At 42.4% G+C, this 22,044-nt stretch overlaps 1 protein-coding gene across 1 annotated transcript; it reads left to right on the top strand.

Moving 5' to 3' along the window:
- Positions 1–7,693: 7,693 nt before the first annotated feature.
- On the top strand, positions 7,694–20,229 carry NMS (neuromedin S). The gene is made up of 9 exons (XM_074332393.2): positions 7,694–8,321; positions 10,187–10,242; positions 13,429–13,452; positions 13,548–13,601; positions 14,950–15,024; positions 17,140–17,175; positions 17,751–17,792; positions 18,878–18,963; positions 19,796–20,229. Exons 1-8 carry the CDS (start codon positions 8,048–8,050, stop codon positions 18,914–18,916), a joined length of 600 nt encoding a protein of 199 aa, XP_074188494.2. The 5' UTR covers positions 7,694–8,047; the 3' UTR covers positions 18,917–18,963; positions 19,796–20,229.
- Positions 20,230–22,044: the final 1,815 nt, after the last annotated feature.

Here is a 22,044-nt window from a genome sequence, read left to right as displayed (position 1 = left end):
GTAGTACATGCCCCAGTCCTGAAATGGAGTAGCAGGCTCTTCGATGATGACATTCCATGCCAGCCCGTCTCTAACCAGCGTGTTCCTCTCCCTTTCACTTCCCTCCCTCATCAGAAGTGAGGTCAAGTTCTACCATCCGAAGATACCCAGCTGGCTGTGGGCAGCTCTATTTGCAGATGGGCGAGTAAGCTTGTAAAAAAGGCCCCGCTCATTTATAACTCTCTCTGTGAGTCGGCTTCCCCTAACATCTTTGTCATTGTCCTGACAACCTTCCCAAAGGTGCCACAACTTTCTCTCTTCCCATTCCAGCTGTCAGCCATGCTTCTGTCCCGTCTCTGGAAGCAGCAGACTTGTCTGATGCTTCCTCACCTCCATACCTTTCATATTGCTATTCCCCTCCCCTGCCCACTCTGCTTGGCAAACTCCTGCTTGTCCTTTAGACCTCCTGTCAAAGCCAGATCTGCTGGAGCCTTCCCTGCTCCCTTCCCCTGCAGTGGATGCCTGTTACAGCACTTCCCATACGTTCTTGTGGGGAATTGCTGATGCGCCATTTTCCCCGCTACAGTGTGACCTCTTTGAGCTCAGAAATTTATGTCTTATTCATCTTCCTATCCCTGGTGCCTGGCATATAGTAGCAGCTCAATAAAATGTTGTGTAGAGAAATGAATGAGCGAGTGACTGGATCACTGTCATTTTTCTGAGTGCTGCGGAAGAGCAATAGAACTGATAACACAGCCCCGACCTCCTGAGGGTTAAAGGTAGTAGTAGGTAATGCTGTGTGAATACATAGGAAACCCCTTAAGATGGACAAAACAGTGGCATCGACCAATTAATAGCGAGGCTGAGAGGAGGAGGCCCTGTCTTAGGCTTACTCCACACTCCAAGGAGGAGTCATTCCCTCCCAATTTGGTTGACTTCTTTCTCCTCCAGCTCTTGAATCACCAGACTAGAAGGACCCATGTGCCAGCTCACAGCAAATGGACTCATCTCACCCACCCACCCCAATTACCCGTCCAGAAGGCATCGGCTAGGGAAGCCCTTAGAGCCAGTGCTGTTGTCACTGCCAGATTCACTGTTCCCATCTGCTCAGTCTGTCCTGGGGCAGGTGGGCTGCTCACAGCCTCTGCTTCCCTATGATTTGTGTGCTTTGTTGATAGACTATTCAGAGTTTAGTGCAAGTTGTTTGTGTTTTCTTGCCTTCAGTTAAACTCTTATTCTAATCGGTCCCTATGAAATTTCTCATTCAACGGTGTCCTCACATAGAACTATGATATAAGCCATTATATTTCCTATTGATTGCCATTCCTATTTGCACTTCCTTGTACCGACTCTCCCATTACTTAGTCTCTATTTCCAAACACTGGTGATTACTCTTCTCTCTTACCCTTAAATGTTTCCCATTCAATACTTCTAAACCTTCCCCTATGTGTTTGCTAGAAATTCTTTTCTTGTTTCTCTATTTCTAAGCTTCAAATAGAGTTTTTATTGTCTCATTTTATCATGGTCACTGACTGTCTAGACATGATTCTTGATTTTTGTTCTTTCATAGCCCTGAGAGCTTTCCTCTCAATAAGTCATGTATTTATGAGTCTAATATATATTGAGTGTTGCATCACTCAATTCTTATACTGAGGCAGCATCCAACTAGGAAAAAAGAAATCACCAGGTATTCTAAACAGGGGAACTTTAGGGAATCAGTTACAAAAGTGTTGGAAGGAGCAGAATAGCTAAAATTAAAAGCGTTAACCATACCAAATATTGATAAGGGTGTGGAGCAACAGGAATTCTTATGCACTGTTGGTGGGAATGTAAAATACCACTTTGGAAAGGTACTTGGCTGTTTCTTAAAAAGTTAGACATACAACTACCCTACGATCCAGTCATTCCACACATAGATATTTACCCGAGAGAAATGAAAGCAGATATCCACACAAAGACTTGTACACAACTGGTCATAGCGGCTTTATTTGTAATAGCTCAAAACTGGGAACAACGCAGATGTCCATCAAGGGGTGAAGGGAAAAACAAACTATGGGACATACATACAATCAAACACTACTCAGCAATAAAAATGAATGAATAAATCAAGCATGCAACAACTTGCATCCGTTTAATTTTTCTGAGTAAAGAATTCAGTTTTTTTTAAAGGAATACGTGCTGTATGATTCCATTTATACAAAATTCTAGAAAATGCAAGTGATAATGACAGAAGGCAGATCAGTGTCAGGAAGGGGAGGGAGAGATTTCAAGTGAGCAAGAGAAACTTTTGGAGGTGGTGGGTATGTTTGTTATTTTTATTGTGCTGATGGTATTGCAGGGTATACATATGTTAAAATGTATCAAACTATACAGTTTAAATCCATATAGTGTACCTCAACAAAACTGTAAATAAATCGTCCCGGAAGGAGGCTGGAATTGCAAAATGGTGGAAGGGGACACGAGCCAGAGGTTGGCAACTGCAGAAAGCCCCACCTACCCCGGGGCTTGAGGAGCATAAGGAAAAATGATGTTCCCAGAGCCCATGTTCCTTGGTCCCTAAGACAAATGAGGTTCCTACTGACGCTACCCTTTCAGTTATCATCTGTACTTCTCTTCAGGAAGCGGGGAGCATGCACTGTCCACACTGCAGGACCGGGGAGTGGGAAGTCACGTGTAGATGCCGTACTGGAGTCAGAGCCTATGAGCACTGCTTCTGCTGGATGCATCACCCACCGCAGGAAAAAAAAAAGAGAAATGGCTCTCCCTTCCGCCTTCCAAACTCCTCTTCCATTGACAGAAGGCAGCTGGGAAGAAAGTGTATTTCGCAGGCTTCCAGCAATCCATGACCAGAGTGGAGTAACGACAGGTGTTGATGGAGCAGGCCAATGACCAAGTAACTTGTCTGATATACGACTCTTGACAAAGGAAAGTATAAAATCGGTGAAGGTGTGATTCTGATTCTCATGGATCTTGTCTGTTAGCACGTCCTGGTTCCACTGAGGTCACATGGCTCTCCCATCCCCTGCCGCTACAGAATAGCGAAAAGGGTGTATTCAAACGAGTGGGGAAAGTGCCGTGTTTCCCCGAAAATATGACTGGGTCTTATATTAAGGTTTGCTCCAAACATATCCGGGCTTATGTTCAGGGGATGTCATCCTGAAAAATCATGCTAGGGCTTATTTTCTGGTTAGGTCTTATTTTTGGGGAAACACGGTGTTAGCTGATGCGGGTGGGTAGCCTTTTGTGCCACCAAACAGCGTATTTGGGGATTTGACAGCCAGCCTCTGAAATAAACCTGTCACTACTTTCTATGAAACCCTGCTACATAGATAGCAGCCCTCAAACATCAATCCCATACCTGCCTCTTCATTTACTTTAGACTGAAGGGTTCTTGACAAACGTTGGGTGCCACAAGAACTCAGAAAGTTATCCTTTGAACACAGAAACGTATAATCAATTTTGAAATTCCATTTTTTTATATCCTACAGATTCAAGTTCAGTTCTTTAAAAGCCTGCTGAGCTTTATTGTAACAACCATTTGTGAAGTGCAAGCTAATTTAATGTGGGAAGGAGGAGGAATTTTTAGTGTAATTCTCTGGCATTTGCTTCTATTGCAAATGGTGTGGGAAGTCCACATAGTAAGTTGATTTATTTTCAAAAAATATATCTAATTAAATCGGCGTGGCACTGACAAATCCACTGGTCACGACCTTCTCAATAATGCCTAACGAATAAAGCACTTTGGAAAAATAAATGTAATGAAATAAAGAAAAGAGTTGATCTTTCATATAAGTAAGTTCAGGTCTTTATATTAATTCATATACTGATAATAGTGTACAGAGTTAGAAATTTAGTTTTAATTATACAAATAGTTCATAAATAGTCGATGTAAGTATTCAGAAGTACAGATATGCAAAAGGTTTTTATGACCCCCTCACGATCCCATTTCTCTAGAATCACTGTGTGTGTGTGTGTGTGTGCGTGCGTGTGTGCATGTATAGCATCCCGCCCTTTTTCTTTGCATTTACCTGCACAGGTTCTTATGGAATTACATGTGCCATTTTGAATAAACTTGTACGTAAGTGAAGGTTGGTGGATTACAAGATTGGCCATACCACTTTTCTACTCCTTTCATTGACAGATGCAGTTTAGTTTCCCCACCCCTCGAATCTGGCTAGCCTTGTGACTTGCTTTGACCAATGTAATGCAGAAGTGATGTTGTGCCAGGTCCAAATGTAGGACTCGAGGCCTTTGTAGCTTCTACTCTCACTGTCTTAGAACTCTGAAACTAGCATGAGAACAAGACTGGGTGAGTCATCTGGAGAATGAGAGACCACATGAATCGAATGTCCCAGACACCCCGGTCTATTTACCAGATGAACACAATTGATCAGCTGAGCCCAGCCCAACCCATAAAAACTGGCAAACTAAGCCCAGCCCAAATTACTGACCTGCAAATTTTTGAGCTAAATAAATGGTTGTTTTAAACAACTAAGTTTTGGAGTGGTTTTTATGATCAGAAGCAAACTGATACTAGACCAATACGGTGTGTAGCTTTATAACTTTTTTTCTTTACTCGTTGTGTTATAAAGAATTTGACTTGTCAATACATATAGAGCTATCTTACTGTTTTTAATAGCTGCATAAATTTTCATGTTATGGGTATTCCACAGTTTAATATTTTCTCTGTGCTGGACATTTAGGTTGTGTCTGCCTGCCTTCTTCCCTTCCTTCCTTCCTCCCTTTTCCCCTCCCTCCTTTTCTCCCTCCCTGTTCTCTTTCTCTCTCTTTTAGTATAATAAGTATCTTTATAGTAGTTGCAGGATACTTACCTTACTGTCTTTTCACTGCTAATATTGGTTAAGGTATTGTTTTCATACAGCTATTTAAAAAATATAATCCAGTTTATCAATCTTTTCCTTAATGGCTTCCTTATTTTGAGTTTTGCTCAATGGCAATTTTCCAATACTCTATTCCCCTCCTAATACAGCAGTTTCTCTCTCTCTCTCTCTCTCTCTCTCTCTCTCTCTCTCTCTCTCTCTCTCTCTCTCTCTGTGTGTGTGTGTGTGTGTGTGTTAGGTTTAATTAATTAATCTTCTGGAATTTAATTTATGGTGTGAAATAGGGAAATTTTTTTTTTTTTTTGCTAAATGGGTAACCAATTGTCTTAGACATCATTTATTGACTAGTTCATCAGTTTTGCACTGATTTGAAATACTATATTTATATTAAACTGATCTGCTTCAGGACTCTATTCCATTCGACTGATGTATTTGCCTGTTAGTGGATCAATAACAAAATGTTATGACAATTAGTACTGCTTTATAGTACATTTTGACATTGACAAACTATCATTCTCTTTGTCAAAAAATTATTGCATATTCTTGAATATTCTCTCTCCTAAATTAATTTCAGAATCACTTTTCAAATTCCATGAAAAGTTGTTTTGGAATTTTAATAAGAATTACATTGATTTTATTTAGATTAATTTGCCATCAGTTGAACCTTTAACATTGAATCTTGTCAAGGACCATAATATGCTTTTTTCATTTATTCACATATTCCTTTATGTCCTTCAGTAAAATTTTATAGTTATTTTTTAATATATTGCACATTTATTCTTTGATTTAGTTATCAACAATATACTTTTAAGGCTATTTACATTTTCTAATACATTTTAAAATTTATTTTTGCTTGTGTCTAAGAAAACTATTCATGAAAATAGTTTTCTTTAAATCTGGCCATTTTGGTAAACTCTTATGCATTCTAATAATTTGCCAGTTGATTCGTTTGATTTCTTAGGGTAGATAATCATATCATTTGAAACAATGAAAGTTTCCAACTTTTACTTTTCATTTCATTATTTTCTTTTTTTATTTGAATTGGCTAAAAATCCCTGTATTTCTATTAGTTTGCTTGAGTTACCATAACAAAAGACCACTGACTGAAGGGCTTAAATAACAGAAATTTATTTTCTCATAGTTTAGAGCCTAGAAGTCCAATATCCAGGTCCAGCAAGATTGTTTCTGGTGAGACTTCTCAGCTTGCAGGCAGTGCCTTCTTGCTGTGTCTCTAGCCTTTGCTCTGTGCATGCATGGAGAGAGAGGGGGCACCGGTAAATAAGTCTTCCTTTTCTGACAAGGACACCAATCAGTTGGATTAGGGCCCCATTCATGTGCCTCATTTAACTGTAATACTTCCTTAAAGGCCCCAACTCCAAATACAGTCCCGTGGAGGGCAGGGCTTCAGCATATGAATTGGGGAGGGAGGAGGGGAACACAATTTCATCCATAACAAGGTTGTTGAATGCAGATTACTGTCTTGTTTTTTTCCCCTTTTCCCATTTCTGAATTAGCATTAAAAAATAACATTTGTATTATTTTTATCCTGAATATGTGAGAAATAAGGCGAAATATGCAAAGGAAATATAAAATAAATTTGGTACAAATCAGAGTTCTCACAGAGGTTTATTTGAAAAAGGTATGTTTGCATATAGCGCACCTAGTTCACTGGCAGACACAGACCGTATGTTCAAAAAGTACTTGCTGATTGACACTTAGTAGAACTGCCACAAACCTTGCTATTATGTATGTGTTGTGTGTCTAAAATGTCCACAAATAGTGGTGCTTAATATCGTATAAATAAGTGGTTTATGTTCAAAAAGCATTTTTTCTTTCGTTCAGTAAAGACTTGCTGCTAGGCAGTGAGTATATTTTAATACAAGAGAAGTAGTCTCTGCCTGGTGTTTAAAGACCTTAGGTTATTCTCCTTGAACCAAAGTGATAAACCCTATAATAAATGGAAATCTCTACTTCTTGCTGGTTCAAAGTAGGCAAAATATTATGGTTACAAAGTAGTTCAGAATTCCCAGTCTGTTATGAACTGGAAATTTTTCGTACAATACCATATTTTAAGCCATAAACAGTCTATTTTGAGCAGCTCCCATCCAAAATTATTCTTAAAAAGTTCATTCATTTAAAAATTATATGATATGACTTAAGTAAAGTATGAACATGTTTAGGCACATTGCAAGCATTCAACTGTTGTTAGTTACCTCCTGTCCTTAAAAGAGCAAAAATTAAAGATATGCATAATGAAACAAAATGGAAGATATTTGTTTCATGTATGCCACATATTCCTCTTTTGCAAGAAATAGCAAACCTTATTCATTCCCCTTCTCTCTATCCCATATCCAATGTCAAAGAGGCTCTTTGAAGAAAAAATTAACTTATCAACTGTAATTGAGCACCCTTAAAGACATATCTGGGCTCAGATACACTGCATCCAAATTCCCGATCTGTATCCTTGATGGCTTGGTGACCTTGGTCATATTCCTTAATCTTTCCCAGTCTCAATTTCCCCATTCATAAAATTAGGATAATAATACATTGCTTATGGGTTTTCTGTGAGAATTACATGGAATCACCTATGTGAAATGTCTAAAACAAATAAAAGCTTAGTAGATGGAGTATCATTTTTATTATTATTATTAAACATTGTCATGTTTTCTTGAATACTGACTTAAGTGGATATATTTAACTTAGTCATATAAATCTAGCTGGAGAAACCTTAAGGAGTCTTATTTCCAACCATGATGTGTGTGTATGTGTGTGTGTGTGTGTTTGTGTGTGTGTGTGTATATATATGTATATATATGTATATATATGTATATATATATATATATATATATATATATATATATATATATATATTTAAAGAACCGTAATTGACCTTTTCAGTTTCTTGTAATGTTACATCCAGGACTCCCAGTTTTGTCCTTCTCAGATGCACCAAAGACTACAAAAGATCCTCTGTCAATGATGGAAAATAAACAGTTTCTTTGGAAACAAGCCTTCATCATGCACGAGTTTATAGATTTATGTCCAGTTCTTTGATTAGAAAAAAGAGAAAAAGCCTTTCTTGAGTCAGAAATGTTTCTCAAACCACTATAGAATAACAATTATGACTCTCCATTTTTTATTTTTATTGGCGGGTTGAAAAGATGACTCTCTACAATGTCTACACCAGGAGGATATTATTCCACAAATAAGGGCTCAGCGTGACATTTATGAGAAAGCGGGGGTCCTCCTGTGCAAAGCTGATTGGTGCTCAGCCAATGGGCTCCAGGGAGTCGCAAATAAAGGCACCTTCTTTACTGGGTTTATCAGCTGCAGGTCAGAGGGTTGCCTCTTGCAAGCGGAACTTCAAGAAATGCTCAACTAGCAGCACACATCTGTGGCCAGCAAAGAGAAACTGGACTTTGAAGATGAGACATCTTCTTCTCCAATTCCCTTCCATCTTAGCCATCTATTGCTTCTGCCTACTACAGACTCCCTCCTCAGGTAAGGGGACTCCTTCATCAGACCCCAGTTGGCCTGAGCTCTAAGAAAGACTGAGACAGACCTTGATCTTTCAGGGCAGTTCTGGAGGGAGGCAAACTTTATTCCCTCACATACCCCCATTTCCACCCTTTCAATTTCTGGCTTCTCATTTGTATCTAACCTTTCAGAGAGGGTGGACAGAGCTAGATGCTGCAGCTTTTTAGCAGAAGACACTTTCCCCATGTGGAACTGTCTTTAAACAGCACCTACCCCAGGGCTTTCCTGAGGATGTGCCGCTGAAACTGTGAGGGGTATGAGTTGGGGAAATCCCAACTTCTTAGCCATTTGTGCTCCCAGAATCCTGAAGGGACAGAACAAGGGATGGTAGAATTGAATTTACAGTCCCAAGGACTGGGGGTTGAGGGAACAGGAAGAAGGAATCTTTTCATAGCCGTTTTGTGGGCTCCCAGGAAGCAGGATCCCAAAGAGCCCAGGGAAGACCCCATGGCTTCCTGGGTGGGTGCGCTGTCCGAGGTGCTGACCAAACACTGGCGTTGCTTCAACTTCTGAGAACAGTGCGTTTGTAGGGAACCAGGGATGAGATATAGGGTCAGTAGTCTGAATCCGTTACCCATCTCCAGGTAACCCTCCATTTGATGTGGGGAAGGATGTGGTGGCAGAACAGCTATGGTTGAAAACACGAACTATTTCAAAATTTTAGATTTTCTATTAGAATTTTGATTTAAGGGGGTAGAAAATCTTTGAAGATATTCAAACAGAATTTTTTTTTGCCATTTCCTGTAGTGTAATCACAAAACCTAGGCATTGCAAGAAACTGGCGGTCCTTTGGTTAACCTCCCAGGGAGAGCAGGGATCGCCTCTACGGCTTGGCTCTTTGATTACTTTCAGTGACACTCAACTCACTACCAGCCTAAGACAGCCAGTAGCTGCCTCCTCTGGGCTCCAACAGAATCTCCCTTAAACTTCTGTAAATTTGTATTACCTTTCTTTATCTGTCTATATATTTATATTCACCTCCCTCATCTATGCTCCCTGAGGGTAAGGTCCCTATGGTCTTTATCATTGTATAGTTAATCCAGAACCTTTTCATAAATCCTTATAGGATTGGCTTGAACTAAGTTGCATTTTTGAGTGGCAACAATCATCAAAAACTTCTTTACACTAAGCTGAAATCTGATCACATGTAACTTCTAACCATTAGCTCTAGTTCTGCCATTTGGGCATATGCAAAATAAGACTAAATTCAGGGTTTCGTATTTATCCCATTTAATTTCATCTGGTTAATTTTGATCTATCCAGTTCATTTTTTTCAGTTGCAATATTAGCTGTTCCTACAAGTGTTGTATCACATGCAAATGGAAAGAAGGCTTCATTTAAGTCTGATAAAGGCTGACTGGTACAGGATCCATCTGCATCCTGGTAGCAACCTTCCTCATGACACCACCCCTGGAGAGTCTGATGAAGAAGATGGACAGGCATCCATATTTCCTAAACGTTCCAAGAGTGATTCTGACACATGTACTTTTTGACACCATTTCCTGATATTCCATCCTTATGAATTCTATCAATTTACAAATTAAGTCGTTACACAGACATTTTTGCCTTTTTTTTTTTTTTTACTTGCTCATTCTTGTACTGTTAACTCCTGGTAAATTTTTAAAAACATGCTATTTTTAATTAATTTTAATACAAATCTCAGATCGGCTAGTGGAAGGTAAAGTATGTTTTCTTTGTCAATCCTATTTTAACAACATTGTATTTATAGAATCTCTATATGTTTTTCATGGTATGGATTTAACAGTTAATTTAAAAGAGGCTATGTCCTCTTTTCTCCTAATTGATATTTTTATGATTTCTCACAATAGGATTTCCTCGACCTTTAGCTGATTCTCCAGATGGCTTGGATATGGTGCAACTTGAGGTACATTGTTGTTCAGAATGTGAGGTTTTTATTTAGTCTTGGCCTTGAAAATACCATATGGATAATGTTCACGTAAAACTATTTTAAGATCAGATTCTTGGCGGCAGCAGGACTCACTGTTGTCATTTTTATGGCCTCATTTAAGGAATCCTGAGACTTATGTTGAAATTCACTGCCAGTGTGTGAAAAGATAATGCAAGGTTCATAAACAGGACAATTTTAGAGTTTTACGTGTTGTAATACAATTCTATTGGCTAAGGGATTTATACTTATCTTTAATTTTCTTATTTTTTTTAGCGGCTGGCATATTGGGCAACTCTTTCTAGCCAACCTAAGGTTTTATATATATATATATATATATATATATATATATATATATATATATATATACACACATATAATTCTTTTAGTTAAAACAGTGTACATATTTATGTTGTAATTGATCTCCGTAATAACCACACTGTTTTGCTACCTACATGAGATTTGTGTGTGAGTGTGTGTGTAAGAATATAGTTTTAGAAAATAACAAGTAAATCTCTTAAATATAAATTCTGTAAAATATTTGTAGTTCATCTGCAGTCTTACAATGATCATAATCACATATACATATCTAATTACATTATTTGTTTATGTCATAACTTACATTACAAATTGATATCCTAGTTCTCCAAAACAATGATCTTATGTAAAGGACCTGTTGTCAGTAACTATATTAACCACAACGTAAATATTTCAATGGATACAAAGTAAATGTTGATTCAATAGAGGGTGGTATTAAGGTCGTGTCCATGATTCTTAGCACAGACTGTATGTTTTCACCTTTGGCCACATCGCCTCTTCCCTCACCTCCCCCAGCCCACAGCTCACCAAGATCCAGCTACATTGAACTTCTCACTATTCCCCACACGCACCAGGCTCTTACGTCTTGCACAGGCTTTTCCTTTGCTGGCTGTGGTTAACAGCCCAGGCTCTAAAACAAAAGAACCTGGGTTCAAAGCCCGCATTTACTTACCCTTAGCTAGTTTCTTAATCGCTCTGTGTCTCAGTTTCCCCACTGTGATATGGGAATAATAGTCTTATGAGCCTGACAATATTATTGTGAGGATTGTTTTGATATTTGTGAAATGTTTCCAACAGGGCCTAGAACATGGAAAGTGACAGCATTTAGGTGCTAGCTGTCACCATTCTCTCTCTATGCAACTCATTTTTATTCTTCAAGACTCAAACATCACTTTCTCTCCTAAACTTCATAAATATGCCATGCCGATTTCTTATTTTCAGTTTACCGTTATGCATATGTTTGAAGACAGTTGACATCTCTCATCTGTAGAACTAACCTTTACCACCTTGCTACTCAGAACCAAAATTCAGGGTGAGAACTCAGACTTCTCCATCTCCTCGCCACGGCCTCCTTGCCTCACAACAATGGGGCTTCCCTGTCCCTCACGTGAAGGCTGTGAGCAGGTCCCCTGCGTAAGCAGAGGAAGTGGAAGTGTGGCTGTCACATGTGCTACCTGCATATTGTGTTGTGTGGGTCCCCACACGCAAAGGCCCACTTGAAATGAATTTCCTTCCACTGTCTCCATTTCCCCAAAGCTGATCCTGTTCATTGTTTCCAACTGCTGGAGAGCAAAGCATTGCTCATGAACAAAACTACCAATATTTTAAAGCTAGTCATAGAGAGACGGGGCTGACCTTTGGCATGTCACTTCCTCTCCTGGGGCTTTGGTTTCCTCAACTATCCAATGTCTAGATGAGTGACCCAAATCTACTTCCAGTCATGGTGTCCAGAAGTCCAGGTCTGTGTCTCCAGGGAGCTCTTATCTCAAGACCACTCAGAAAGCATTCCATTCTGCAACGTAGTGACACCTGCAAAACTCTTCGTGTTTTGTGTTTCTGGTTATGACTGTGGATCAGAAGGTTTTCATGGGGAAAAGGGCAACAGATTCTTGTGAACACAGCCCTGCTAGTCATCCATTCACAGAAGGTATTTACTGAAAGCCTGCCACGCAAAAGTGCCTGCTCTCGTGGAATGTATATTCTGGTGAGGGAACTAGGACGAAGACGGGTAACTTTAACACGTTCTGTTTTCTCTAAAAAGAGAACATTACAGCAAGGAAGGTATATATAAAACGTGGACAGTGATGTTTAGTAACTGGAAAAACATCTTCATATTCCTTATTTTGGGGACTGAAAAGTAATGGTGTAAAATTGATGAACATGGTACCAAAAAAAAACAAACAACTGTGTTCCCAGTAAGTTTTCAGAACACACACACACACACACACACACACACACACACACACACACACAGAGACAAAGAGCGAGCTATCAGCCTGTTCCACTGCAAAAGCTCTCCACAAAGTTTGTAGGAAAATGTAATCATATTCACAGCAACACAATTAGAAATGTTATTAAAAACCTTCATTTCTGTCTTAATTGAAGTTTGAGCCGATTGAGAACATTTAAACGTGAATGATCAGTGACAGCCAGATCAGCACATGTAAAACTCGTCCCCAGTAACCATCTCTAGCAGTTGTAGAACATCCAGACATAGGACTCTGTGCTTCGTTTGGTAAGATGCCTCCTTCACAGCACCCCTGGGGACAGTGTGCTGCCCACGCAGCTCTTCCTGGGCTTTCATTTATGCAGATAAGCGCAAGGTGGTGCTCTAACAGGGACTTAGAGATGAAAAGGCTGTGCTTTCTGCAAGAACACTGAAGGTTCATGGAGAAAGCTTTGAGGAAAGAAGTGTTAGGGAAAAAGGTCAATCTGAACCAACCATTTTTTTTTAAAGCTGAATTCTAGGGCACACCCTGCAGCAAATTAAATAATTGCAATCATTATTTTATTCCAACCCTTAGTCAGATGGTTATCTAGAAGTTGATTATGATATTACTTCTATGCTTCATAGGGTATGCTTTCCATGCACAGATTGAAAAGGTAAAATGCGATTAAATTTTAAAATAATGATGTATTGCTGGAACTTTTTTCTCTTATAAGATCCAGTATCAACTATATAGTCTTATTAAGTCTGTGTAATGAATGTCTTTTTAGCTTGCCAATTGATTTCATAGTATTCAGGTAAATCTAACAAGGTCTGTTGTGTAACTTATACTGAAAACCTTGTCAATTGCCCACCCCAGTAAAATTCCATGTAACTTACCCTCACAATTCTCTTCCCAGGATAAACACGACATATATAAAAGGGTGAGTACTGCCCAGCCCAGTAGCAAAGACATGCAACTTCCACTTTATAGGAAGTGACACTCAATACTAAAATCAACTTTTGTTCTCTTATTCAGTTTTTATTTCACTACTCCCGAACTCAGGAGCCAACACGTCCAGTTAAAATTGGGGTCAGTATTGTATCATAATCACCTTTCTGTAAAAGTCCCTGTCTTCTGCATGCCTTTTCTCCCTTCCTAATTAATATGCACAGATAAGTAGAAAAGCAGGGGGCCTCAGACACTCTCTGTGCAATAGCTTCCAAGGTGCCTTTTCCTGGGGCTGCAGGGAGTATGGGTCTTCTTCTTTGGAGTGCAAGTGGGGGAGGCTGACAAATCTAAAAAGCTAGAGAATAAATTATGGAAAAGGAAAAATAAGTAAGAAATAACTTTTTACAATACACTTAAACAGACGTACACGACGACCCTGGAAAATACTACTGGAGTCTATTTACGTGGTTCCACGTAACCTTCCGTGTTTTTCAATTTTGAAAAGTGCTTTGTGAAGTGCAAAGCACCTCATTCCCGTAGTGATGCATGGACGTGCATCTTCCATAACCAGCAAGGGCGTGTGTGTGCTGGGCCAATGAGAAGCATCACGGCTAACTTTCTTAGTATAAACTTGAGTTACCCTCGGGAGCAGGTTGTGTAAGTGAATTTCTGCAAGGTATGATTTGAGGAATATTAGGAAGATCATAGAATGAAATTAATTCAGGTGCCCTGTCACAGTACCTGAAATTTTACCATTAGAAAGCCACTTATTTATATAATCAAGGCTTTCCAAATCTTCAAGAAGATGCTTAAGAGACAAATACCTAACAAAGTGTTTCTTTCCCTAAGAGGCAAGGACTCATCAGTAGTACAGGTTCAGGAATGGGGAATCCAGTAATGATGGTTATATTATCAAGAAGGACCAAAGACACTGCAAAGGGAGAAAGGACAACGGAGGGGAAAGATAAACCTGTTCTGTGGCACAAGTTAACTTTACTGCGAGCCACACTACTCAGGGAGAACTCACAAGACTAGATAAGACCCGGGTGTTATGTCTGAGTGTGTACGGGCAGTCACAGACACACACAGGAAAACCAAATGCATCCAGGAGAGAGGGTTAGGGGTGCTGCCCTGCGGGCTGGTCCCTTCGATTACGAGAGCGCACCTGGGGAGTGAGAAAAGATCTGTGTGGAGATACTTCTGCGGAACAACTCCACACCAGAGGGCGGAATGAATGCGGTCAATGCAGATGGAAAGTCTGATGTATCCTAAGGGAATATATTTAAGTGATGGGTTGGAATTGAATTGAAACCTGCTATCAAGGCAGGTGATTCTTTATTGAAAACATAAAATGTCAAGCTTAGGCTGGGAAATGGATTTTGCTCTGAAAATGAAACCCATTTGTAAGGGAGTGAGTGGGAAGGATGCACATAACCCCAGGCTATGTCCCAGTGCTGAGGCTGACGCTCACGGCCCCTCTGTGTTGCAGTTTCCTCCTGTGCACCCGTTAATGCGTCTGGCCGCCAAGCTCGCCAACGGGAGGATGAAAAGGTTTCTACAGCGCGTATGTGCTTTTTTCTTTTTTCCCCCAACTTGGTTTCCTCTTTATTGATGTGCCTCTTACCTTCCCCCCACAATTTCAGTCCCTTCCATCTACCCCAAAAAGATAGTGAAAGGAAAGGATTATTGGGGTTCTGAGCCCCTCGGGCAGTTAGAAAGGGAACAGAAACCAAAACAATCACTGGATGTGACAGAGACTGATAATCAAGAAGTCTAAAGCAGAGCAGTGGGAAAGGTGGCATAACAGGGGGAAGAAAGGGGACAGGGGAGGTACCAGAGGCCGTCTCCCTCCATTAACCCTCCTGCTAAGAGGGTCTGGAAAGGAGCCTCAAACATTAGGAAGTGAGAAGGGAGGTGGTGATTGAGCCTGAAGGAGGAGGTGGTCCAGGAAGGGGGGCCACCTCTCGCTCTGTAGAATGGGACGCCCCTCCCCCCACTGCAGGGGCAGCAGCTTCACAGACCATAGACACTTTCGTCACTGTACGCGATGTACAGAGTCTTCGTGCTGTTCCTGGTATAGCTGACCCATCGAGGCACTGGTGGGTAGAATGACGTGGTTGACAAAGAAAAACAAGGCGTCCTCAGCTCGGAGATAAATTTGATTCCTGATCAAGAAGTAGAGCTGACGTGCTTTTTTCCTCCACTGTGTTTTATGCCCTTAAAAGTTCACTTAAGCAGGGTAAAGGCGTGTCCTCGCCTTGGGGCTCACTTGCATCCTCTCCAGAAATCTAAGTCTCCCCCTCGGGAAGACCTTTTGACCTTGCACAAGTTCCTTAACCTTGGAGCCTCAGTCTCCTTTGTGGAACCTTCCTTATATGCTGGCCCAGCATGGTTCCATCCTCTCCTCTTCTGAGCTCTTCATCCACATTTTAGCTTTTGTGTTGATGTCTCTCTTTCACTGCCCCTTCCTCTTCCTCTTGGCATGAACGTTTGCCTTGGTGATATCTCTGTTTCCCATTGCTTCTGTCCATATGAAGTTTAGAAACTGCCAGTTTCCGTAGTAGCTGAACATGTTCAGAATCTTAATCAAGGTTTTGTTGCATGATATTGAGAGAGAGAGAGAGAGAGAGAGAGAGAGAGAGAGAGAGAGAGAGAGAGGAGGGGGGAGAGAGAAAGAAAGAAAAGGAAGGGAGAGAGGGAGGGAGGGATGAAAGAGAAAGAAAAAGGATGGAAGGAAGGAAGGGAGGGAGGAAGGAAGGAAGGAAGGAAGGGAGGAAGGAAGGAAGGAAGGAAGCAAGGAAGGAAGGAAGGAAGGAAGGAAGGAAGGAAGGAAGGAGGGAGGGAGGGAGGGAAGGAGGAAAGGAAGGAAGAGAAAAATGAAAGAAAACTTCTTTTGGACACTGTGAGCCCACATAGGGTGACCAACTCATCCCAGTGTGCCTAGGACTTTCCTGGTTTGAGCTCTGAAAGTCCCAAGACCCCAGGAAACTGCTCAGTTCCTGAGAAATCAGTTGGTCATCCTAAGCCCAGGGAGCAGTGTCTCTGGTTTGCTGCTAACCCCAGCTTTCCAGGTTGAGTCTTAGGCCACATCCATAGGCAAAGACAAGCTGCAGAAGCTGAAATGGCTTATCCTGGAACCTGTGCCTAAACCAAGGGTCAATTTCAAGTTGAGGCTGCTGGGAAGAGGAAGCAAATACAATGGTACCTCGGTTTCTTAACGTAATCCATTCTGGAAGTCCATTCGAGTTTTGAAACGTTCAAAAACCGAGGCACAGGTTCCCCATAGAAAGTGATGCAAAATGGATTAATCCATTCCAGACCTTTAAATCAACCCCTAAAACTGCAAGTTTAGCATGAATTTTACTATCTAATGATATCATAGATCCATAAAATTTACAGCGTTCATAAATGTTCGTCAACGGAGACGTTTGAAAACCGAGGTACTACTGTATAACACCATCCTGGATGCAAACAGAACTCAATCAAGGAAGCATGCTGGCCTTCCTTAACAGAAATTGAAATTGGCTATATGGTTTGCTGCTCTCCTGAGCTGCTATTTTGCACCTGACTTCTGGCTGCCTTAGAGTGGAACCAGAGAGGTGCAGGACCACAGCAGAACGACTGCAAGCCTCGAGCATGCGGTTCCTGCTAAAGTAACCCATGTCTCATTCCCTCGCAGGATTCAAGGGCTGCGGCAGTGGACTTTACCAAAAAGGTATGGAAGCCCTGTGGAGAATAACCCCCTCCCACAAGAAAGAGCTAGGAGTAAAGGACAGGGAAGTGCTTGGAGCTGGGCCAACTTGCAGCCTCTTTACAGCACTTCTGGAAAGAACTGGTCTCCCAGTATGTTCCTGAAAATCTTCTCTGAGGCTGAGCATTTAATTTTAGGTTTCCCTGGCGTTGTCCCGGGGCCGAAAGGGATCATGGGACAACCCTCTGGTTGTGAATGCTTCATCTCTAGTCTTGCAGATGAGTAAAATTCCTGGAATTTTATTTCTCTGGCTCAGGGGACTACATGCTAGTTGTACCAACTTGGGGAGAGGTATGACAAGGGGCGCAGACCCCGTATACCGGTGCTTCTCCCAGTGGACAATGCATCATCAATCCCTGGGGACCTTGTTAAAATCGAGAGGTTCAGTAGGAGCCCGAGAATGTGCATTTCTAGCAAGTTCTCAGGTGGGATTGATACTTTTGGTCTGAGGACCACACTTGGAAAACCGCTGCCACAGACATCTTTCAGAGACCTTGGGCACAACGTGTTGTATAATGCTTTGTGTTTTTATGTTGCAGGGTCATGCTGCCATCTGGGGACGACCATTTTTCCTTTTCAGGGTATAACATGTATCCTCTTCTCTGTTCTTAACCCTACTTTCCTCCTGCCACCCCAATTATGGATTTCTTGCAGAATGAGTCCAGCCAGACCACCCCAGAAAACTGGTGAACTATTTTGGGGACTCTCTCACCCTTTACTTAGTGGGGGACTCTCAAAGTCTCCTCCTACAAACAATCCTTGTGAAGGAAAGGGGTCCACCAGGACACAGGCTGAGAGCACCAGGACTGGGACACAGGGACTGGAGGTGGGAGTTCTGCTGATGGACAGACACGGAGGCCAACCAGAGTCTGAGTCCGTGCAGATTCTGGATACCTGGCTCCAAAACACACTGGCAAGAAAACTGCCATTTTCTCCTTCTTCCCAGGGACTCGGAGCCTCTTGCAAAGGTCACGGAGTTAGAGAGTTGCCTTTTAGTTTTTGACTGGCCAGTCACTAGCTATGCTTCACCCCCTAGATCTTAAGCATTTGTATCAGAAAACTGTGCAATCATACTGGACTTGTGCCCTTCCAACTGCATTCTGTGGGTCACTGGTGCTAAGGGATGCTATGCAAAGATCAAATAAGATTGAAAACACAGCACCCCACATTCTTGAAGGTTTACAATGCGTCCCGTGGGAAGCAACCTGTTTAACTTGACTTAATCATATGTTGTTTCCCAAACTTTTTTGTCCATGGAAATGCTTCCCACCCCCATGTACCTTTTTGACCTGCATGACCTATTAGTGGTTGTTCTCTGGAAATTACTTTGAGAAACAGTGGGTCTGTATGATGTCTTTAGGGTGAGAAGTCCTGTGAGGAGTGGTTTGAGGACCATCCTGCCACATAAACAGAGGCTAAGGGGTGGAGTGGTGGGGTGGGGACAGTGTCTGGGCTGGGGGAGCAGCAGAGGTCCTGCTACTCTGCCGTGCAAGACCTACAGACCAGCACATGGCTGGGGCTCACCAGGGAGCCCCCAAGGAGACTGTTGACATCTTAGGAGAACAAGGCCTTAGGGCCCGTAGAGAAAGGATAGGAAACCAAGAAACAGGGGTTGCAAGCGGTTTTGTCTCAGTGTCTGTAAGCTGCTCCTTTTTGTTTTTTCCAGCCAAGGAATGGAAGAAACACTGAAGATCACACTCAGTAGGATAGTCCAAGGTCAGCTCATTGCAGCTTTTCTCCTCCAAGCAAATGGTAACTGTCTGACTGGGGCGAGTGAGAGGCAGTGAAAGGGGCGATAGTTCAAAGAAAAGGGGGGCCACGTGGAACCCGAGGACCTTTTGTACCTGCCCTTTCTTGCTCTCAGAACCACAGAGCCCCCACCAATGTGGCAGAAGCAACATACCCCAGGCAAACAGTGCACTTCACATCAGGCCGGCTCTTTGCAAGTGTGCAGACCCCAGCAGTAGCTGGGAGGGGCTGAAAGCTCCAGCCAATGCCCGGTGACTTCTCCCCTGGCCCTTCTGATAGGAAACAACCACCCTGGCATGCTTGCTTGGGAGGGTAGCGTATCTCCCTACAGTGGCACACGTCAGAGTACAGCCAGCCTAGGCCATTCCCTCCATTCAGTGATGCTCTGACTCCCAAGTTTCAGTCTGGGGAGGTTGCTGGCCTTTGGGTCTGTGGACAGAAGTCCACGCCCATGGGTAGGTCTGGGCCTCCTGTCTCTCATGATGATGTGAGTCCCAGAGAGATGAGGCCACGGTCCTGTGGCAGCATCACAGCCTTCGTCCGGGAGCTGACCCTGATCTGCTAGCAGCCGCCAGGGCCCCGGCAGGCCAAGGTGACAGAGCTGCCCAGGTGACAAAGGGAAGGTGTTCCCTAAGGCCATGGCACGCACACAGACCTAATGGGCTAATAAGACACAGTGAAACCAAATCTTATAAGTACCTACGATTATGGGCATTTATGACACATCAAATTGAGGCATAATTTAATAATGTTATATATTAACATGCCTGTGGGGTCTTGTCTCGATCCTGAGAATGATTTCATCTGAGTTGTACATTTTTCTTTTCTCTTTCAGAGTTCAGTGGCAAAGGGGAGCTGGATCAGATGAGGCAACCCAGCAGTGATGTTGAACAAATGTCAAATTTCTCTCTGTGAGCAATATTTAAAGATAATCCTCTTGCTCTGTGCTCACTAGAATATTCAGTTGTATAAACAATAAAGTAGCATTGACACATTTTCATGTCTTATTGGAAAGTCTTGGGGGAGAGATCGGTCCATTTTTAAAATAGTGGCACATATATTTTTTTTTTTAAATACTGTTCTGGGGTATTGTTTTAGCCCCAACCATCTTGTTATTATTGAGAATTGAGCACGTGAGTTTAGGATAGACTGGGTGCCTTCAAATCCTGACTCCCCCGCTTCTTAGCTGGGGACCTTGACCTTGGGCTGTTCACTGCCCACCCCTGTGCCTCAGAGGCTCCTCCATGGTAAAATGGGGTTGGTCATAATAGCACCTTCGCATAGTGTTTGTGATGACGGAGGAGGGGTCCATGGAAGGGGCTTAGCGTGGTGGCACACAGCAAGCACTCAACAGTGTTGTCTTGAATTACACTCCAAAGATGATTTTCACTTCACAAATAGTACCAAAGGGACTTGCCATAACGAAAGCTGCTTCTATTGCTGACCAAGGGCTTGAGTCACAGCATTAAGTTAAAGCATAACAACTCCAGGCTCCTGGAGGAACCATAAGGCTCACACCTTTACCTCTCAGGTCCTCTATAAATAGTATTTGATTTCCACACTCCTAAGATTGTCCAGAGTACATGGTGACGCAGAAGGTGGGCATGCAATGCAATGAGGGACCCTAATGATACATGCGATGAACCTAAACTGCACCGAGCCTTCCTTTAGGGCGCAAAAGTGGGTGCTTTTATTAATCTTCATAGCCCTGCTAAGTATTGTATTTGAGTCATGCTAGTTACTGCAACAGATAAATCTCAGAATCGTGGTGGCTTAGTCCATCAGAATTTCACTTCCAGCTCTCCCACAGTCCATGGCAAGTGTTCCTAGTTCAGAGTCCAAGTTCCTTCCACACGGTTGTCTCTGCCCAGGATGGGCTCAAGGGCCTCCAAGCTGTCTCTGTCAGTGAGTGGACGGGGAACATAAGAGGCTGTCAAGAGGGAGGCTATTTGTGAGCCAGGCCATTCCTTTTGGTGCAGCGCAGTCATATGACCACGTCTGACAGGAAAGGAGCCTGGAAACATAACCTAGCTGTGTGGCCTGGAAGGAGAGGCAGCTTTGGTGAGAAGCCTGCCACTCTGCTGTAGTTCATTTAGTATTATCTTCAGGGCATGAGAAAACTGACACTCATAAAAATTAAATACTTGCCAAGGTCTTTCATTAAACGGCAGAGTTAGAATTGAGACCCAGATGCAACTGACTCCAATATTGTCACCAGCATGGGCGTTCCCCCAGGGACATGGAGTTAGCCCTTGGCTGGGGACAGCAGTTAAACGGGATGAGGGTACACAGCTGACATGTACACGAGGTTACAAAGCTACCATTCCTGCCACCGCAGCCCTGACTCATTCGGTAGAGGTGACATACCCAGTGCAAGAAGAGTGTGAAGCAAGTTTTCACCACAACCAAATAATACAGGGCTTGATTTGGGGCCCAGGTGGGACCCGGATGAAGTGGGAGAAGTTAAGCAGGGCCCCTCCCCCATCTCTGCTTGGGGCTTCTTGTTCTTTCCCAATTCACCATGTTCAGACATTCTGGTTTACTTAGTCTTTATGAAGGTATTTATCTTGTGTATCTCAATATCTGAAAGAACAAATACGCCTGGCCCAGACAAACCCCTTTGGAGAGTTGGAAAAATTCCACTTCTGGACAATTTCATCTTTTGCTCAATTCTCTGATCTCTTCACTGACTCTTGGTATTTTAGTTTCATATTAAAACCATCAATTTGCCTCGAGATTCAGTCACAATCAATAGAAACCCTGAAGGAAAAGGAAGTAGGACTTACTTTATTTATACTCTTAGTCTTGCAGACACTGGTAAAATGGAACGTAGGGAATTGCTGTAATAAAGCAGAGCCCAAGAGAAGAGGCCTTCACTGCATGGCAGCTACAAGGACGCAGGGGCACTGGACAACTGGGCAGTGGACTATGTGGCTACAGACTCAGAAAGAGAAGTGGCCAAGGGAAGAGCCACCATTTGTCACCATTCCTGGGGGAACTCACCATCACCTCAAGCAGGTGAAGAAGAGTGAGGAGGAGCATTTGTGGGCAGGAAAGCCACAGGAGAGGAATTTAAGCTTGAGC

This window comes from Rhinolophus sinicus, chromosome 2 (assembly GCF_057876585.1).
Source record: "Rhinolophus sinicus isolate RSI-liver-muscle chromosome 2, RSI-T2T, whole genome shotgun sequence".
NCBI classification, from domain to species: domain Eukaryota; kingdom Metazoa; phylum Chordata; class Mammalia; order Chiroptera; family Rhinolophidae; genus Rhinolophus; species Rhinolophus sinicus.
The sequence above is the reverse complement of the archived record's forward strand: the minus strand, read 5'-3'. Positions and strand labels throughout refer to the sequence as shown.